Source organism: Vicia villosa, unplaced genomic scaffold, assembly GCF_029867415.1.
Source record: "Vicia villosa cultivar HV-30 ecotype Madison, WI unplaced genomic scaffold, Vvil1.0 ctg.000273F_1_1_3, whole genome shotgun sequence".
Taxonomy (NCBI): Eukaryota; Viridiplantae; Streptophyta; class Magnoliopsida; order Fabales; family Fabaceae; genus Vicia; species Vicia villosa.
The window spans coordinates 380,366-399,953 of NW_026705115.1; the positions used below are offsets into that span (position 1 = coordinate 380,366).

Genomic DNA, 19,588 nt, shown 5'->3' on the forward strand with positions numbered 1-19,588 from the left:
GACGCTAGCCTCTGTGAGCTAGAAGATATCAACATGGTGGAGGCATCTGAAGTCGAAGTTGCGGAAACCAAAACAATGTTCAATGGAAAGCAGGCTACTGAGAGCCTAAATAATGATATAGTCTTCAATACTGATGTTGAAGAATCTTCCAAGACAGAGATACCTGAAGAGTCGAAGGGAGACAACAGTGAGGCCACTGAAGACCTCAGAATGAAACTCCAGAAAATCCAAATCTCTGAAGTTCCTCCAGCAGTTGTTAACATGGTCAGCGCCAGACGTCCAGTGTCTGAATTTGGCGAATTAGAGACATGGCTGACGAGGCAAAATGGGGGCATCGAAGCTCCTCCAAAAGGTGAAAGCCTCAAAGACTACCTTTGGAATTGCCATGAGAGGAATGGTGGAAAACAATGGATGTGTCCAAGGTGTTCGATCATGCTGAATCGAAGGGTCGAAGCTAACTTCGAAAGGGCTCGACGCGAAAGATGGGAACACCCAGGGAGAGAACCAAGTCCCCTACTACAAGTGTACCCAAGGATGGAGGAAAGCTTAGTAGGATTTTTGGTCAGATGCCACAAAGGGAACACTGAAGTTGCACTATGCCCCAGATGTGGGGCAGTCTATGATGAAATGTTGGCAAGATCATTCGAACGTGTGTACTGCTACATGGGTCGAGAAACTCAGGGGTTGCGTCCTAACCTATACGGCTCCGACACATGGACTCCAACGAAGAGGCCTGATAGCCCACACCCCAGAGCTCGAAGGATAACATTCAAAGTCCCTGCAGATGCACCCAGGGATAGATGGGTGCAAGCTAATGCAAGAAACAACAAATGGCGAAGTTGGGACCAAGGAGGAAGAACTGCAATGGCATATAGGAAGCAATTTCAAAAACCAAATCGAGAGGCGTATCGACTGGAGAATTACAAAGGAAAAAATCCTATGTCCCGATCCCAGTGGAGAAGGCATCAGAGAATAAAAAAGGCTCAAAAGGAATACAGACCAAGAGAAGTGGGAGATTCTAGTAGCAACCAAGTCCCACACCAGGGGGCAAAGTCAAACAAACCTCCGGTGGAACGCAGGCTATTCGAAGCTGAAAAGATCTTGGACGAAGAAGAAAAGATGCGCTCCAATTCCTGGAAAGAAGAGGATAGAATGACAAATGATTTCGATTCTAATGGAGTGTCGTCTATAAACCTCAATTGCAACGTTGTATCCGTACTCCCTCATGAGTTTAATCAGGAGACTGAAGTTGAAGACTGCGAAGAGGCAGATATCGAGGAAATGGCGAAGCACAGGCCTGTGTGTTATTATGTGCTGAATAATGGTGCAGTTGAAGAACAGAACGCTTTCTTCGAAAGGCCTGATGAGGGTATGCGAAATCATTTGAAGCCACTCTATATCAGGGCTAAAATTGAGAATGTTGGCATTAATAAAGTCTTAGTCGATGGGGGAGCAGCGGTGAACCTAATGCCTCAATACATGCTAAAGAGAATTGGTATGTTCGATACTGATATAAGGCCACATAACATGGTCTTATCTAACTACGAAGGCAAGATAGGACAAACATTGGGAGTCGTTCAGGTCAATTTGACAGTGGGCTCAGTCACAAGGCCAACTATGTTCATGGTTATACCAGCAAAAGCAAATTACAACCTTTTGCTTGGTAGGGAATGGATTCATGGGGTGGCAGCTGTGCCCTCGACAATGCATCAACGGGTGACAATTTGGAGGGAAGATGGTATAGTGGAGAATATCGAAGGAGATCAGAGTTACTATATGGCTGAAGTTAACCAGGTGAATAAAACCAACTTCGATAGGAACCTGGCAAACATAAGTCCTTGTCATGCTGCAGAAGAGATGTATACCCCAAATAAGAATGCATTGTACTATTTAACTTTACACCCAAATGGATTCCAGTGGGATAGAGAGATCATGGATGGTCTAGCAGATACAACACCATTGGAGAATTATCCAGCAGTACGGCCAACAGGCTGGGACGATGACATTAATAATGTCTGAGTCTTCATTCTTCGAAAAGATTTCGGCTTACGTGGCCGAGAACAAAAGGAAGGCGGCTCTCGAAGCCTAACTATTAAATGCAAAGAAGGACGCAGTTCTAACCAAAAAAGGAGTAACAGAGTTAGAGATACATACGAGTTTCGAATTCTCTGAAGACCCGGTTCAAGTCGAAAAGATCGTGAGAGAAGAAGCGAGTCAAAGGTTAGATGCAATTTACGACGAAGAACCTTTGGGATTTGAAAAAGACCCAATGGCGTCGAACATAAAGATGTTGGCTCAGGATCCACTTGAAGAAGTAAATCTTGGAGACAAGGATCAAAAAAGAATAACATACATCAGCGCGAAACTAGAACCAGAACTAAAAGCAACGGTCATCAAAATGTTGAAAGAAAACAGAGATTGTTTTGCTTGGGATTATGATGAGATGCCTGGTCTAGGAAGAGACTTGGTCGAATTGAAACTACCAATAAAAGAAGGGAAGAAGCCTATAAAGCAAACTCCCAGGAGATTCGCGCCAGAGATTCATTCGAAGATTAAAGCAGAGGTCGAAAGGCTTCTACGTTGCAAGTTTATCCGAACTACAAGGTATGTTGAATGGATTGCTAATATAGTACCTGTAATTAAAAAGAATGGTTCATTAAGAGTATGCATAGACTTTCGTGATCTTAATGCAGCCACTCCTAAAGACGAATATCCCATGCCTGTAGCAGAAATGCTAGTAGACTCAGCCGCAGGCTTCGAGTACTTGAGCATGTTGGATGGATATTTTGGATACAATCAGATCTTTATTGCAGAGGATGATGTATCCAAAACAGCATTTCGTTGCCCAGGGGCAATAGGCACTTACGAATGGGTTGTAATGCCTTTTGGTTTAAAAAATGCTGGGGCAACTTATCAAAGAGCAATGAATTCTATATTCCATGACTTTACAGAAACATTCATGCAAGTATATATAGATGACATTGTGGTAAAATCTACCTCGGGTATGAGTCATCTCGATCATTTGAGCCAATCATTCGAAAGAATGAGGAAACATGGCTTGAAGATGAACCCCCTCAAATGTGCTTTCTTTGTGCAGGCAGGTGATTTCTTGGGTTTCGTAGTCCACAAAAAAGGAATAGAAATTAACCAGAACAAGACGAAAGCCATAATGGAAACCAAGTCTCCATCCACAAAGAAAGAACTACAATCATTATTGGGAAAGATAAATTTCTTAAGGAGATTTATCTCTAATTTGAGTGGACGCACGCAAGCTTTCTCACCTCTACTACGACTTAAGCAAGGAAAATTTGAATGGCGTGCTGAACATCAAGAAGCTTTCGATCAGATCAAGCAATACTTGACTTGTCCACCAATCTTATCTCCCCCAAATGGGAAGAAGCACATGCGCCTATACATTTCAGCGTCGGATAAAACAATAGGCAGCATGCTGGCGCAAGAAGATGAGAATGGCATCGAAAGAGCCATTTATTACTTAAGTAGAGTACTCAATGATGCAGAGACTAGATATACTGCTATAGAAAAGCTCTGCCTTTGCTTGTATTTCTCTTGTATCAAACTTAAGTATTATATAAAACCAGTTGATGTCTATGTTTCATCTCATTGTGATGTTATTAAACATATGTTATCCAAGCCAATACTACATAATCGAATTGGTAAGTGGGCTTTAGCCCTTGCTGAATATTCATTAATATTTCAGCCTCTCAAGGCAATGAAAGGTCAAATTGTGTCAGACTTCATTGTCGACCATGCAGTAGTTGAGAGTCATCAACAGTATGTGGGTTTAAAACCCTGGAAGTTATACTTTGATGGTTCAACGCATAGAGAAGGAACTGGAGTTGGAATGTTGATAATTTCTCCTGATGGAATTCCAACAAAGCTCAAGTATAAAATCGAAGGTCCATTATGCTCCAACAACGAAGCTGAATACGAAGCATTAATTGCTGGACTTGAGGCTTTGTTAGAATTGGGGGCAACCAGAGTCGAAATTAAAGGAGACTCCGAGTTGGTCATTAAACAATTGACAAAAGAATACAAGTGCATCAAAGAAAATTTGATCATGTATTTTGTCATAGCAAATAGGCTACTCAAGAAATTCGAATATGTGGAATTAAAACACATATCAAGGATAAATAACCAAGAAGCAAACGACTTGGCACAATTAGCTTCAGGATACAAAGTATCAAAAGAGAAGTTAGAGGAATTGATTGAAGTAAGAGAGAGAGCAATGTCTACTAAACTTTCCCCAAGTGACCTAGAGAATTCACAATTGGGTTATGCCAACAAAGAAGAATTCGAAGTATTAAACATAGACTCATTGGCAGATACAGATTGGAGGAGTCCAATAATAAACTATCTAAAAAATCCTTCGACGGATACAGACAGGAAAATCAAGTATAGAGCCCTGTCATATTTCCTGATGGGAAATGAATTGTTCAAGAAAACTCCTGAAGGGGTATTATTGAAATGCTTGGGTGAAGCAGAAGCATATCTGGACCTGTCGAACGTACACAGTGGAGCATGTGGTGCACATCAAGCAGGGCACAAAATGAAATGGCTTTTGTTTCGTTATGGGATGTACTGGCCTTCGATGTTAAAAGATTGCATAGAGTTTGCGAAAGGGTGTCGAGAGTGCCAAGAACATGCAGGTATCCAACACGCTCCAGCAAACAAATTAAGTACAATAGTGAAACCTTGGCCTTTTAGGGGATGGGCATTAGATTTGATTGGAGAAATTCACCCCAAGTCGTCTAAAGGTCAAAGGTACATATTAGTAGGGATAGACTATTTCACGAAATGGGTCGAAGCAATACCACTGGCGAATGTGGATCAAGAGGCCGTGATTGAGTTTATTCAGAAACATATTATATATAGGTTTGGAATCCCAGAAAGTATAACAACTGATCAAGGATCAGTCTTTACTGGACGAAAAATGCAAGACTTTGCCAAAGAAATAGGTTTCAAGTTATTTACTTCTACACCTTACTATGCTCAAGCAAATGGACAAGTTGAAGCAGCAAACAAAATAATAATTGGCCTTATTAAAAAACATGTGGGAAAGAAACCCAAGAATTGGCATAAGACTTTGGACCAAGCACTTTGGGCTTGTCGAACATCTCCAAAAGAAGCTACAAACACAACTCCTTTCCAGTTGACGTTTGGACATGATGCAGTACTTCCAATCGAGATATATTTGCAATCAGTAAGGATACAAAGACAAGCAGATATTCCTCCCAACGTATACTGGGAGTTAATGATGAATGAGTTGGTAGATTTGGATGAAGACAGACTTCGAGCGCTGGAAATGATAAAAAGACAAAAGGAAAGAGTGTCCAGAGCATACAACAAAAAGGTGAAAGGTAAAACATTTATTAATAATGACCTAGTTTGGAAAGTTATTTTACCTATAGATCGAAAGAATCAGGCACTTGGTAAATGGTCCCCACACTGGGAAGGACCCTTTCGAATCTTAAAGGTATTTTCGAACAATGCTTACGAAATTGAAGAGTTGGCAGAAGATCGTAGGATCTTGAGAGTAAACGGGAAATATTTGAAGAGATATAAACCAAGCATGTACGAAGTAAAGATTGCAAAAACGTAGACATTCAGGGTACTACGAAAGCCAAAATGGTCAGGCATGTATCAAAACATATACGTTGCATTGATCAAAATGGCTTTACAATCAGAATGGGTTGATAAATTAAAGGAAAAGAGTCAAAGAAAACACCAAAATATTTTCATTCAAACACAGAAGTACATGCATTACAAAAAGGATCCAAAGAACATGATCTAGAAACTTCCGAGATTACAAAAAGAAAGCATAAAAACCTAAGGCAAACACTTGCTAATTAATCCTTTGGTCTAAACCCTCCAAGGACAGCACAGGCAAGCTTTCGGCTTCAAACATGTCTATGGATCCAGAATTGCGCATCCTCCTCACTACACCTTTCTTAAGGAAAATGTAAGAGAGGAGTCTCCCATAGGGAAGACAGGTCACAGTCCCTTGACGTGTGACACCTATGGAAACAGCCTTAACAAGTCCTTTGAAAATCATCAAAGGAAAGTTAATCTTCTTCCCTCGAAGACCACAGAGAATAAACTCCAAATCTTCAACCATGATGCTGTTTTCATCAAGCCTCCGAGGATGGAAGTTACCCACAAGCAGTTGATGCCAGATCCTGATAACCTTGGCACTGAAGGGGTCGTTGTCCATGAGAGTCCTCAACATGAGATGAGTAGTCATGTTGAAGCTGTTATCATCAAAAGTTTCCCCAGAATTATTGCATCTCATTAGGTTGGCAATGGTGGTGGGAGTGATGCTGATATGAGCATGTCGAACCTCAGAAACAATGGTGGTCCTACCTTCAGGATCTATGCGTAGAGACGCAAACATCCAGAAATCTGCCAACATGTTGGGGTAGACAGGACCCTCCAGGATTTCTCCAAAGTAGAAGTCCAGTTCTTGGTTGACAAAGAGGTTTTCGAGGCTGATGAAGTTGTTATCAAGTTCATCTTCAGAAAGTTTGAATTCTTTCTTGATAAGAGCTTTTATGTTGTTGAAAGAAAGAGGTGCAGCCATTTCAGAAAAAGGGTTTGGAGAAAGAAGTTGGTTTTTCTTTTCTGTTGTTAGTATGTGAGAAAGCACAGGAATGAAGAAGTGAAAGTAATATTAGACCCTTTATATAGACATGGGATACTGAAGGTCGGTTTAAATGTTGATGATTGATTAGACTGCATTTGGTTTTCCAAAAAGGGAGTTAAGGCTTCCGCCGTTTCCCGCCCTTGGAAGTTGAGAAGTAATCATGAAACTGATGCACGCACGTCTCAAATAGACGTTTTGAAGAGAGTGACGTCACTGTTTAATAATGATTATGGCTAGAGAAGTGGAAACGTCAAGTGTAAAGGCAAGGATGCTGCGAAGGATGGTCAGGGTCTACATGTTGCATTAAATAAAATCACTGTGGAAAATCTGAAGATATATTCTGGCAGAACTTGAAAGATTTGCTAAAAGGTAGTGCTTGCGAATATTAGAAACATAGACGGAATGAAAATAGAAGTCAAGCATACAGATAGATGTTTCTACAAAAGGTTCGATTACAAAACGAAAATGCAACAAAATACAGGATTGGAAACAGCTAGTTAAAATCCTCAGGGAGGCTATTTTTGATCTTCAAATATTGAGTTTCCCACGAAGACATACAAAGCTCAAGTAACGCCCGGTGTTTCTTCAATCTTTCAATCTCTGGCACTAATTTCTGCGCAGTTTCGAAATGTTTAATCCCCGATTGCACCACTTCGAGCAAATCCTGTTGATTGGCTTTTTGTAGGGCTGCCTGACAATGTTCAGCTTCCTTTATCTTTTCTTCGAGGGCCTTTATCTCTTGCTTCCAGGAGTTGATGTTCTTCTCGTAATCATCAAAAGCCTTCTGATTTTCTGAATGTTTAAGCTTGAGGGCCTCACCTTGTTTCGTTGCATCCACAGCAGAATTCCATGAAGAGTCATGAGAGGCCATTTTCTCAGATAGTTCCTTTTCGACATTTTGCTTTCGAAGAATGTTGGCCTGGAGTTGTTCAACTAGAGAACCTAGCAAAACAATTATCTCTGAAACTTCTGTTGAGACTTGAAACAAATCCACTTTCTTTAAGAGTTGATTTAAGTTGTGACTCTTAATAGGTTCCCGGCTAAGAACATCCACGAGATTGACCCCAAAGAACTTTTCTTTTATCTGTCGAAGGAGGTTGGGAATGTCTTCCTTGTCACCAGATTCTATAACGACAGCTGGAGAGACATCAAGTTCTGAAGGCGAAGAAGTATTCACATTCATAATAGCCTTTAGAAAATTAAGAGGATCAGTTTGCTTAAGCTGTTCCAGTTCCAAAGGAGTAGGCTTCGCAGGGGCAGGCTTCGAAGTTGTCCCAGGAGTGGTTTCTGTGTCTAGGGCTGAAGTTTCTTGAGGATTGTGTTTTTCCGGTTTAGAAGTTTCCTCCATAGCATCTTGTTCTGATGCAGTGTCTTCGCTGTCATGTGGTTGTGGATTCACATTGTCGCTGCCTGAGAATGGATGCTCTTCTTCCAAATTTTTGTCTTGATGAGTAGGTGGGGATTCGTCAGTAGATTGGCTTTCTTCGACTGGTTCATTAGGCAATATGGTGGTGAGTGGCCTAGCATCTTCGAAGACTGGTGAGAGAACATGAGTTTTGTTTTGAGAGATATCTGTGTTAAACAAACCAGAACTAGTCGTAAGGATAAGGCTTTGAGGAGTTTATCGACGAAAGTGAAAGAGTTACGATTACCGTGAAGTTTATCAACATTAATAGTAAGGTCAGGAGCCTTAAGACCTGAAGTGGCAGTGCCAGCATCATCCTGCAATAAACAAGGTAAGATGTCGGTTTAATCATTTAGTTAAAATTACAAGATAGTATGTGGGTTGAAACCCAAATACCTTGGTTGGGATATTGTCTGGACTTGAATTATGGTTTTCGACAACGAAAGCATTACTAGCGGTTTTCAAAGGAGATTCTTCAGAAGATGCCTTGTCGCCAGGAGAAGCAACTTTGGAGGAACTTACCCCTTTCTCTTTTCCTGAAGGGGTAACAGCTTTTTGTCTCTTTCTATGTCCTTGTCTGGTACGAGGAGGAGATTTATCGTCATCATCTGAGACAACTGTTGAAGAGACTTTCCGTTTCGAACTTGTTGGGGGTTTCGAGCTCTGGAAAATATATATATTAAGCAAAATGGGTACTGCTCACAAATTATACAAGATTAAGAATATAAAGTGGGTATGTACCGTGGGCTTCTTGTCAGTAACAATGGAGTCACTCTCACTTGGTTTGTTTCTTTTAGATGCCCCAGAATCCTTTTGGGTAGGAGCTTCTTTAATCTTTCTCCTTCGAGCAACAGCTGTAGTTGAAACTGAAATCAGTATATCAGCAAAGAAAAGAAAAGTCAGTCGAAAAATTGTCTGAATCCAAACCTTCAGGTATTGGAGTCAAGACACGAACATGTTCAAGATCTATATGAAGATGTCCTTTGAAAGTATCCAAGGTATGCTTAGTCGGAACCACTCGTTCAGCACGTTTTTTAGTACTTTCTTGAAGATCTCTTAAAACGTTGCCACACACAAACCAATTTGGAAAAGGGGGGCTTAGAGCCCCATCAAAATCCGCACTTGGTAGTGGAGGGAATTGTGGAGGATTAAGTTTGAAAGCCACTTCATAACGTAGTTCTGGTCGAACATACGAGGGCAATTTCAACTTATCCAGTTTGGCGGAAAACTTTTCGCGCAAAATGACTGCAGCCTCACGAACGGTCCGACTAAGATCATCAGGCCTGTAGATAGTTTCAAAGAATTTTTGAAAAGCTTGGATTTCTTTAATGTGAGTCGAGGTACCTTTTTGAAAATTCTCCTGCACATCAGCAAAAGCTGCAGTTAGTTCTTGAGTAAGACTATCGGCATCAAAGATTTGAGAAGTATAGTAATCCGTCCACCACTGGTGAAAGTCTGGTGTAGTATAAAAAGCAGGTTCGAAAGGAATAGGAGAAAGATTGGCGACGCCAACGTATTTGTTGATTTTTTATTCACATTCTTCTTCAGTCAGGTACAAGGTATGGAAACACATATGGTTCCTTTTCTCATATAAACACTTGGGTTTTACTTGAACCAACTCAAACTGTCTCGAAACCAGATTTGGTTGGTAGCATACAAGGACATATTGACTTTTTGATGGTCGAAGGCGATGAGAAAACAACCTTGGGGTCAGAAAGGCCTCCCAAATTTCCATAGACTCAGTTTGTTGATCCTGAGATGTTGATGGGAACCTTCGAGTAAACCATTCAGGACCAATTGTTCTGTGTACGAACGGAGCCATAGAAGGATCGAACTGATTGCGCTGGGCGAACATCATTGAATATGCTAGAAAATGTTCACGAAGCTTCCCAGTTTCTTCTTTTGGAGTTAGGTAAGCCAACCTGGTTCCTTCTATAGTTCGATTCTTAATTTTGTTATCTTCTTCGTCGACATTGCCTCGAAAAGGAAGGTGAGTTTCGAACGTAGCATTAAGCCACAGTTGCAGTAGCCAGAAAGGACCAGCAAAAAGCAGAGTGCCAGTTTCGTAGTTTTTGGTAAGGTTCGAGGCTTCGCTAAGATTTTCATAAAGAGATCCTAAAAGTAACTGGCTTAGGTTGAGCTTTTTTCCAGCATGTAGCTGATTAGCCATGCAAAGGTATCTCTTTGCGACCTGTATGGATCTTGAGCAGAAGGCACATCGTGAGAGCCATAATGCCAAGAAAGCAATATGTTCTTCATCAGAAACTTCTTCTTGCGTTTTGTCATGGTGCTTCTGGATGAAAGCAGTGTAAGTAACTGTTGATTCATTAAAACCAATAGTATCAGTATCCATCTCATTGGGATCGAAGGTCTCCCCGGTTGGTCGAAGTCCCGTAATAGCAGCTATATCAAAGAGAGTGGGGGTAACCATCCCACATGGGAGATGGAAAGTGTTGTGAGAAGCATCCCAAAAGTGAACCGCTGCTACTAACATGGGTTGGTTATATTCTAAGCCTGTTTTTGACAATTGAATTAAATCATATATGCCTAACGATTTCCAGAAAGATCCTTTCGTTCTCTCTACTTTTTCTAACCAGGCATAGTACAAATCAGGATCTTTGGCTAAAGGGATTGACCTAAACACTTTTACAAAGTTGGTCATATAGTTTAACCTAATTTTCGCCAAAGCCAAAGGGGTCATAGTTGAAGTTTCTTCAGTATTAGCAGATTCTCCTAAGGGGGAACGACCATCTTCATCTATCTTAATCTTACTAACTAAGGGTCTAGTTTTGTAATAAGCGGGGAAGAATCTGTTCATAGATGAATTGTTTTCACCTGGTAACGGACCCATAAAAGCAAGAGGTTTTCCAGAAAGTTCAAAGGGAATGATTACCTGGGAAGCGTAAATAGCACGCACTTCTGCGGTATTAGGGTTTGGAATGTGTTCTTGTTCCCCAGACCGCGTTGTTGTTTGGAGCTTCAGAACAGGTTGAAGAACATTTGAAGATGAAGCCATGGAGAGGTTTTGATTGGAAAAGTAAGCTTTTGAAAGGGTTGAGAGTGTTTTTCTTTTTCTTTTGAAGAGGATGAAGAAGTGGGAATGAAAAGTTGTATAAAAGTGCAAAACCAAGTATTTAAAGGTTTAACGGAAACCCTTTTTTAAATCTTTTTGGGTAAAAACCAAGGGACACGTGGCGGCTAGTGATTTAATCCAACGGCGGTCGAATAAATTAGCTTTACTCCTAGTATGTAGGAGTAATGATCAAGAAGTAAGGTCAAAAACGTGGGAATGTAAGTTATGAGAAGACATCTTTGAAAATGACAAGACGTTTTGGAAACAGGGTCAGCAATGATTATGACGTTAGTCAGCAATCTTGGAACTTTCAAAGATCAACAAGAGACGAAATCTTATGATGGCAAGAAACGCCTATTTCTCTTGATTTTCGAAACAGGCATTTATTGGGGACAATTTGTTAGCTGAAGATTTCGTTTTATAAATTGGTTCTTCGAAGAAGTAAAAATTCGAAGGAAAGATGGTTACTGATGACCATCCCTTAAAAATAAAAGAATGGCTCTTGATGGCCATGCTTCGAGAATGAAGACTTCTAAGTTCGTTATGAAGATAATGAATACTGAAGCTAGTAGAAGTGTATGTCTTCGAGGACTTAGACAAAATTTATGAAATATGTTCAAGTATTACTACTTAGCGTGTTTTCGTAGTGTTTTTAAATACACTGCCACGCGTCGAAGAAGGACTCAGGCGGGAAGATTTGAAATTCGAAGACGGTTTCGTAACTGTCTAAATAACAGATGGCGTCCCTGGAGTTCTTATGAGAAACGTGGCATTAGATTAGCGTAGGGCCGTTAAGGTCGAAATTAGTATAAATAGGAGTCTTAATGTTAGGATTCTGTGTGTTCATTTTGTACAAATCACTCACATATTACTCAAGTATCAAGTGTTAAGAGAAAGAGTTCGCTGAGAAAATGTACGTATGACACCACCATTTTAATACATGTGTATTCTCTTTCGTTTTCAAATATCTTTCAGTATTATTGCATTTCATTTACTTCTTGCCATTTACATTTCTGTATTTTTACTTTCATGTCATTTACTTTTGAAGTATTTAATATTCCTGCATTTTAAGATTCCTTATGCTTTAACAATACTTTCGTTTCATATGTTATTTTACTTATCCTTTCACTGAAATTATACTTACGTATAACAAAGTGATTGTCAAGATTACTCGTTTTATTCGAAACAATTCTTATTAACGAAGACGAATCATGACTATGGTTCGAATGACCATTGATAACAATCTTTTTGACTATGTGTCCTAGGATCAATCTAGTCGATCCTGCGAGTAACCAAATCATATTTATTATAGTTTGGAAGACTAGCGGTTGTTTACCGGAAATCACCGTAAACAACTCCATAATATTTTTTTTTTGAATCAATAAAATATATTGGATTAATTCAAAAAAGCGATACAAAGCACGGTGATCACAAGGGATCCAACCGAGCAACTAATACTTACAACAATAATTGGGCCACACTCTCTCTATACTTCCTACTTTGCCAACCTCTATGTATGACCATATTTTTGATGTTATCTACAACTATATTTCTATCATATGACTCCCCAAAACAAGAGTCATTTCTATACTTCCAGCAAAAATAAATGGTTTCTGCTGCAGCCATCTTCATGATCCCACATTTTTTGCCCTTGCCATTACAATATCTCACAATCCAATCAATTTCAACCTGCCAGTGCATAGGGGTACGGGTCACTCCCATCCAAAGAAGAATATCCTGCCAAATAGCAAACATAGGTTTACAACAGAACAAGAGGTGCTCTTGAGTCTCCTCTTCGTGACAGAAGCAACAAATAGGATCTAGATCTATTCCAATCTTCTTAAGTCTCGACTTTGTAGCCAATTTCTGGTGGCAGGCAAGCCAGAGGAAGAACACAGCTCGAGGCCTAGCTAAATTCCTCCTCAGAATAGAGTGCCACGCAACATTAGGCTCATGTTGATACAACCCATGATACATCTTGCTCATTTGAAATTTGTTTACCACCATGCTTTTATCCCAATGCTCCTGCATACCTGCAATGTGCTCTCTAGCACTAAGAATATTCTTGAAAATCCAGGAAGCAGTATTAGGCACATCCATGTGGCTCAGCTCTTGATTTTTTATATAATAAGCATGTATCCAACGGACCCAAAGACAATCTGATTTCATATTAAGATCCCAAAGCAGTTTCATCATAGTGATTTTATTCCACCCTTCCATGTCAATCACATTGTATCCACCCTTTGCTCGAGGCTTGCAAACTTTCTTCCAGGCAACAGGACTCTTCCTGTTTGGAGCTGTACCCCCAGTCCACACAAAGATTCTGCAGGCAGTTTGAATTTTTTGAATAACAAACTTGGGGAGAGGCAAACATTGGAGCCAATAGTTAGCTATAGCAAAGCTGACACTCTGCACAAGCTGTATACGGCCAGCAATGCTTAAGAACCTAGTACTCCAATGATGAAATCTTTGGGTAATCTTTTCTATAAGAGGCAGGTAGTGCGCTTCAGATAACCTTTTGCATGTGAGAGGGATGCCAAGGTATCTGAACGGCAGCTCTCCTTCTCTGAAATCAGTTACATTTAAAATTTGTTGTTTGATTGGGTAAAATATTAAATATTAAAAAAAAAAAATATGTTATTTTAAATTTTTAATACCTTTTATTTTATTAAAAAATTAAGATGAAAATTTAAAAATAACACAATTCACATTAAAATATTAATTAATATAATAATATTAAATAATTAACCATTAAATATACTGATTAATTTTTTAAAAAAATTTAAGACAAAAATTACTATTATTTTAAGAAAATAGTAAAATTTGCAGCAAAATCCGCAGGAACATTTCCTGCGGATTTTGTATAATAGTTTGGTTTTAATAAAATAGATATCCGCAGCAAAATTCGCAGGAAACTTTCCTGCGAATTTACCTGCGGATTTTGCATTACAGTTTTATTTTATGTTTGAAATATATAAATCGCAGCAAAATCCGCAGGTATACCTGCGGAAGTTTCTGCCAATTCTAGATCCACAGGAAATTTTATTTTATTTAAGAAAGTCCCAGGAAAATCCGCAGGTAAACCTGCGGAAACTTTTCCGCAGGAAATTCCGTAGGTAATACATGTATTTCTTGTAGTGATATTTTTAAAATTTATTATGATGCGTTTAGAGATATATCTCGAAAGAAAAATTTAAAATTTTTAAAAGTGTAGTTCACCCCATAAAAATGTATTAAGAAATTTCTATAGGTTTTTTAGCCATACTATAGGTCAATTTGTTACTATCTGGTTGAATGGGTGAGAAATTTTAAAAAAGATTGGCTTTTCCCTCTTACTGGTGAATAGCCACCTTAATAAAATCTAAAAATGTTATGGTTATACTATGCAAGTATATTTTATACAATTATCAATTAAACCATACGCTAATATAATTCAATTAAAATGTCATATATTAAAATCAATCTAAAATCTATAATCAAACATCATTGTTGACAAATTACAAACTATAATATAAATATTATTAAAATAAAAATAAAAAGAAATTACAAATATTTGCCCACATATTCCTTCTCCCCCGTACTATAAGACAATCCATGCATCAGATAGAATGACCTGTATAATATTCCTATATGGCCGTCTTTAAAGGTGTGCAAGGCGACCTACAGCACAGGACCTCACACTTTTTCATGTTTAAGTTATGGCAAAAAGGGCCTCCGATTATATATTCCCCTACTAAATTACGGTTAAATTAGGGCCGTTAAAAAAAATTCACAATTCAACTAAAGATTACCTCAACTTTTTACATATGACCTCTCAAAAGTTTGAGGCAACTCTGCCCTCACATATCTTTCAAAAATTCTCATCTCTCTATCCTTGTTCGCGGAATATCCATAATGTTACTACAAGCAGGTAATCAGGTTGAAATGGAAATGGAAGTTACTAGTATTAGAAATTGGAATTTCTTTTTGTTTAGACAATGTCCTCTTTAGAATGAAAATAAATGAAGTTACATTTGCTTGTCCTTAATCTAATGTGATCTAAAATATTTATATAAATAAGAGGATTTTCATACAGGAAAGTTTAAACATTAGATATTTTATTATGTAATATGAAATTCAAATAAAAATATAAATATTTTTGAATTTAATTATTTATTGCAATTAATAATCGTATATTATCAACATACAAATTTTTACATAGCCAAATCATTACCATTATTCATTTATATTATTTCATAATTAATCAAAATAAAAATAATATTTTTTTTCAACATTCAACATTTATGACATCTTTTTATGTTACATTTTAATTAAATTCTTATTTATTTTGTTAAAAGAAAATTATTTTCTATCTTTTTTTATTTATTAGTAGTAGTGATGTGAAATGACTTTTGAAGATGGTTCCCGAAAGTATGAGAGTCAGGGCCGTCTCGAAAAAAATTAGAGGCCCCGTTCAAATTTTTAACATTGGCCCTAATAAAAAAAATCATATTTTATTAAAATTATAAATAACATCAAAAACTAAAAAAATATTTAAAAATATTTTAATAATATATTATTTAGTTGTAATCTATCAATATTATTTAAAATTTATTTTAAGAAATTTACATGGTAAACATAGGTGAGGATGGGTTTATAGATTGATTTATAATATAAACATAGTTTCTAAATTATTTACAAAGTTCATCACCCATTTCAATGGTAAGATAACGTGTGCTCGAAACATTTCAACGCCATTTTGTCACTTTTCGTAAAAATGAGTATAAAATAATACAGCTATATTGTAAAAATTGGATCCAGCTGGGATCGAAGCCTAGACATTATAAATAATATGTACATTGAATAATAAATATATATAATTATTTATGGTTTATGGTTTATAAAAAAACAAATTGAGGCGCTCATTTTTTGGAGGCTCTGTGCAACGGGTCAGGTTGTACGGGCCTAAATCCGGCCCTGGTCAAAGTTCATCGTGATAACAAAGATGATCAACATCGGTCGTAGAAAGAAAATCTCGCAACCACCAAAGACTCCAATACACCTATGCTTTTCAAAAAATATATTTAATTATCTTTCACAACACTTTAATAAAAAGAAAATATAAAATCACAAATATAAATTTAAAGTATTTATAACTATGCATCTTGTAATAAAGAATTTAAATTTTTATAATAAAAAACTTAAATTCTTTATATAACACGCTTACAAAATTAACCGTGGAATTTGTTCAACATATATATATTTTCATCTTTATATAACACGCTTACAAAATTAATAAGCTGGAATTTGTTCAACATATATATATATATATTTTCAACAAACGTAACCAATTAAATCCAAAAACTTTATTAAATAAAACTAACCATTATCATTCAAAAATAAATATTCGAATATTTCCCCTAAGTCATGGCAATTTCTACCAACATGTCCAGATGTTGAAGATTTTTTAAAATTGAATTGACCTTTTCAATTCAAAAGTGAGGTAATATACAACAGATCATCGTTTACTTTTTTAGGCTCACATCATCTCACATCGACAAAAAACATAAATCACCATCAAAAGACATATTAATTAGTTCCTTTCCTTTTAATAAAGTTCACAGAATGTATGATTTGATAAACTAGTCTACCTCTGTGTTGGACTCAAATTATATATTTAGAATTGTTAAATAATTTTGATGCGACAAACTACCCATTTAGTTATATATTTACTTTTGTACGAGATTATTTTGCTTCTAAACATCTATGTTTTTTTCTTTATAAATACACACATCTTTCAAGTGATATATGTACTACTTCCCATTCTAAACTTGCAATTTATATAGCTATTTTTGTTAGAAATATGGAACCTCTCTACAAATTAAAATTAGCAATACTTTTATTACTCATATCATATATGATGGTTAGTGCTGCCCAATCCAATTTCAAACAAGGTATGTTTCTGTTTATGTAATTATTTAACTTAATTAAAACTGTGAGAACCATATCATTATTCTTCTTCAAAATATAATCATATATTTTTTTTAAATCTTTTTCTCTTAATTGTTTAACTGATTCATTTAAATTTTTATATGGTGCAGGGAGAAAACTTTTGGAGGAGGAGGATGTGCCTGCTTACAAGGGATTTCCTGGTGGTGGAGGATATCCATGACTACTTAGAATATAGCTTATGATATATTTATAATAATTATGGAGTTGAACACATTATTTGTATTTTATTTGGTAATACTTCGGCATGTCTAGTTTCAACGCAATCATATGTATAATATCATCCATATCACACCTAAATAATGACAAGAGCTGTTAAATAAATAATTAAAATTAGTAGACCTGTTTTGTAGCAGGTATAATTTTCCTCTTCCTTAATTTGTCCTCTAAAACTTTATTTACTTGGTGGAAACATGGAAAGTATATTTAGTGTGGTTTGTGTTAGATATTAAAAAAAAAATTTATTTATTTTAATATGATTTTTATGAAATCCACTTTTTTTTAAAAAAAGAAGTCATTTTAAACTCCTTTTTTTTTATAAAATAAAAAAAGTAATTTTCACACCCAAAAACTTAAATATTTATTGTGAAAAGATTTAGATAGTAAACTTAGTTTTAAAAAGTAATTTTCAAACCCAAAAACTTAAATATTTATGAAAAATTAAATTCTAATAAAATTTATTCAACCTAGTTTTATATTTAATTTTTTTTTAAATTTTAATATACATTAGTTAGTTTTAAATTAATTTTTCATTCAAAATTTTTAATAAAATATATATCTAAATAATTATATAATATCATCAAAATTATTTTTAAAAAAATAAACAAACAAACTCGTTTATAATATCACTAAATTAAATGAGAAATCATCACCCCTTAATGGGCCTAACATAGAGATAAATTTCAAGTATGACAATATCCTCCATGCACAATTTACCCTCTCTTCATTGTTAATAGGTTTTAGAAATTTCTTAATACATCTTTAAGGATTTTTAGGAGTTTTTGGCAAAATTCTTGTAATATTCTCTAAATTCGGATATGCATATTTAAATGCATTCAATATTTTATTTTCGGAGGATCTTCGAAGTATCTAAACATTTTATTTTATGAGAGTTTTCAAATATGCATATTTGAAATAACCCAATATTCTGTCTTTAACGAGTTCTCGGATATGATTATCCGAACTGCTTTTTTTATTTTAAAGAAAATATGTACTATTACATCAATTTAAAATAAATTGATTTAAATTATCAATATACATAAATTTAAAAGCATTATATTAAAAAAGATAATGACGTATTTATTAATGTATTTTTTATTACATATAAGTTATTCATATCTATTATAAAATTTAAAAAAAGTTTATTCAAAATTCTTGCTTTACTTTCTCCCAAATGGTTAAAACTGTAATAAAAAAAATTAGATATGCATATATGAATCCATCTAAAATACTCTCCAAAACATCTTTAGGTTGTTTTCGGAAATTCATATCTAAATTACTATTTTTAAAATTTATTATGATGCGTTCAGAGATATACCTCCAAAAAAGAATTTAAATTTTTTAAAAGTGTGATTCATCCCATAAGAGTGTATTAAGAAATTTCCATAAATTTATTTATTTTTGGCCATACCATAGGTCAATTCGTTACTATCTTAGAGAAATTTTAAAAAGGATTGGCTTTTCCCACTCTTAGGGTGTGTTTGGAACAAGAGAGAAGTATTAAAGAGAGAAGTTGCTGAAAAAAGACTCACTTCTCTTGCTGATATTGCATAGAAATGTTGAATAGAGAAAAAATATAGGTAGGTCTCACCACTTTTTGCTTTCTTCTCATTATAGAGAAGAACTAGTAGAAAATCCGTGCTAAGATGAATAATGTATTATAAAGGTAAAAAAAGAAGTTTAAAAATTCGAACGAGGAATGTTAATTTAAGTCAAATCTTTATATAGTGGCTATGTAAAAAATGTAATAGTCATTCAAATCTTAGGTCATTCGATAAGGTTGGGTTGTTGGTGATATATAATTGTTACTATAAAATCACTAATAATTGAAAATATTTAAAACGAAATATTTATCAAATCACCAACATGATAAATTTAATATGTTTAATAACTATAAATATTTATAAATATGATTAATAACTATAAATATTTACAAATATCACTGATACCTATAAATTTGTACAAATATTTTGTTGATTAAAATAAAAAAGGTATTGTTGTAATAATGACCCGTAAAAATAGTGAATTTCATTGATAAAATTCACAAGAGTTAGTAAAAACTACATCAAATACATTACTTAAATTAAGTACAAAACTTATAAGTAAAAACTTATTGGTAAAACCTTAAAACGTAAAACTCTAGCATCTTTTATTGATTTAAATGTTAGAAAGGTATGGTGGTGTTAGCACAACATATCTTTTAAAAATGTATGGTGGTGATATTTTAATTTATTTATATGCA

At 35.6% G+C, this 19,588-nt stretch overlaps 1 protein-coding gene across 1 annotated transcript; it reads right to left on the minus strand.

The window, feature by feature from the left end:
- Positions 1-12,597: 12,597 nt before the first annotated feature.
- On the minus strand, positions 12,598-13,239 carry LOC131626205 (uncharacterized). Its single transcript, XM_058897037.1, has one exon. The coding sequence runs from the start codon at positions 13,237-13,239 to the stop codon at positions 12,598-12,600; it is 642 nt and encodes a 213-aa protein (XP_058753020.1).
- Positions 13,240-19,588: the final 6,349 nt, after the last annotated feature.

Excerpts from the sequence above, each read along its gene's own strand:
- LOC131626205 (XM_058897037.1), bottom strand. The coding sequence starts at position 13,239 with ATGGATGTGCCTAATACTGCTTCCTGGATTTTCAAGAATATTCTTAGT.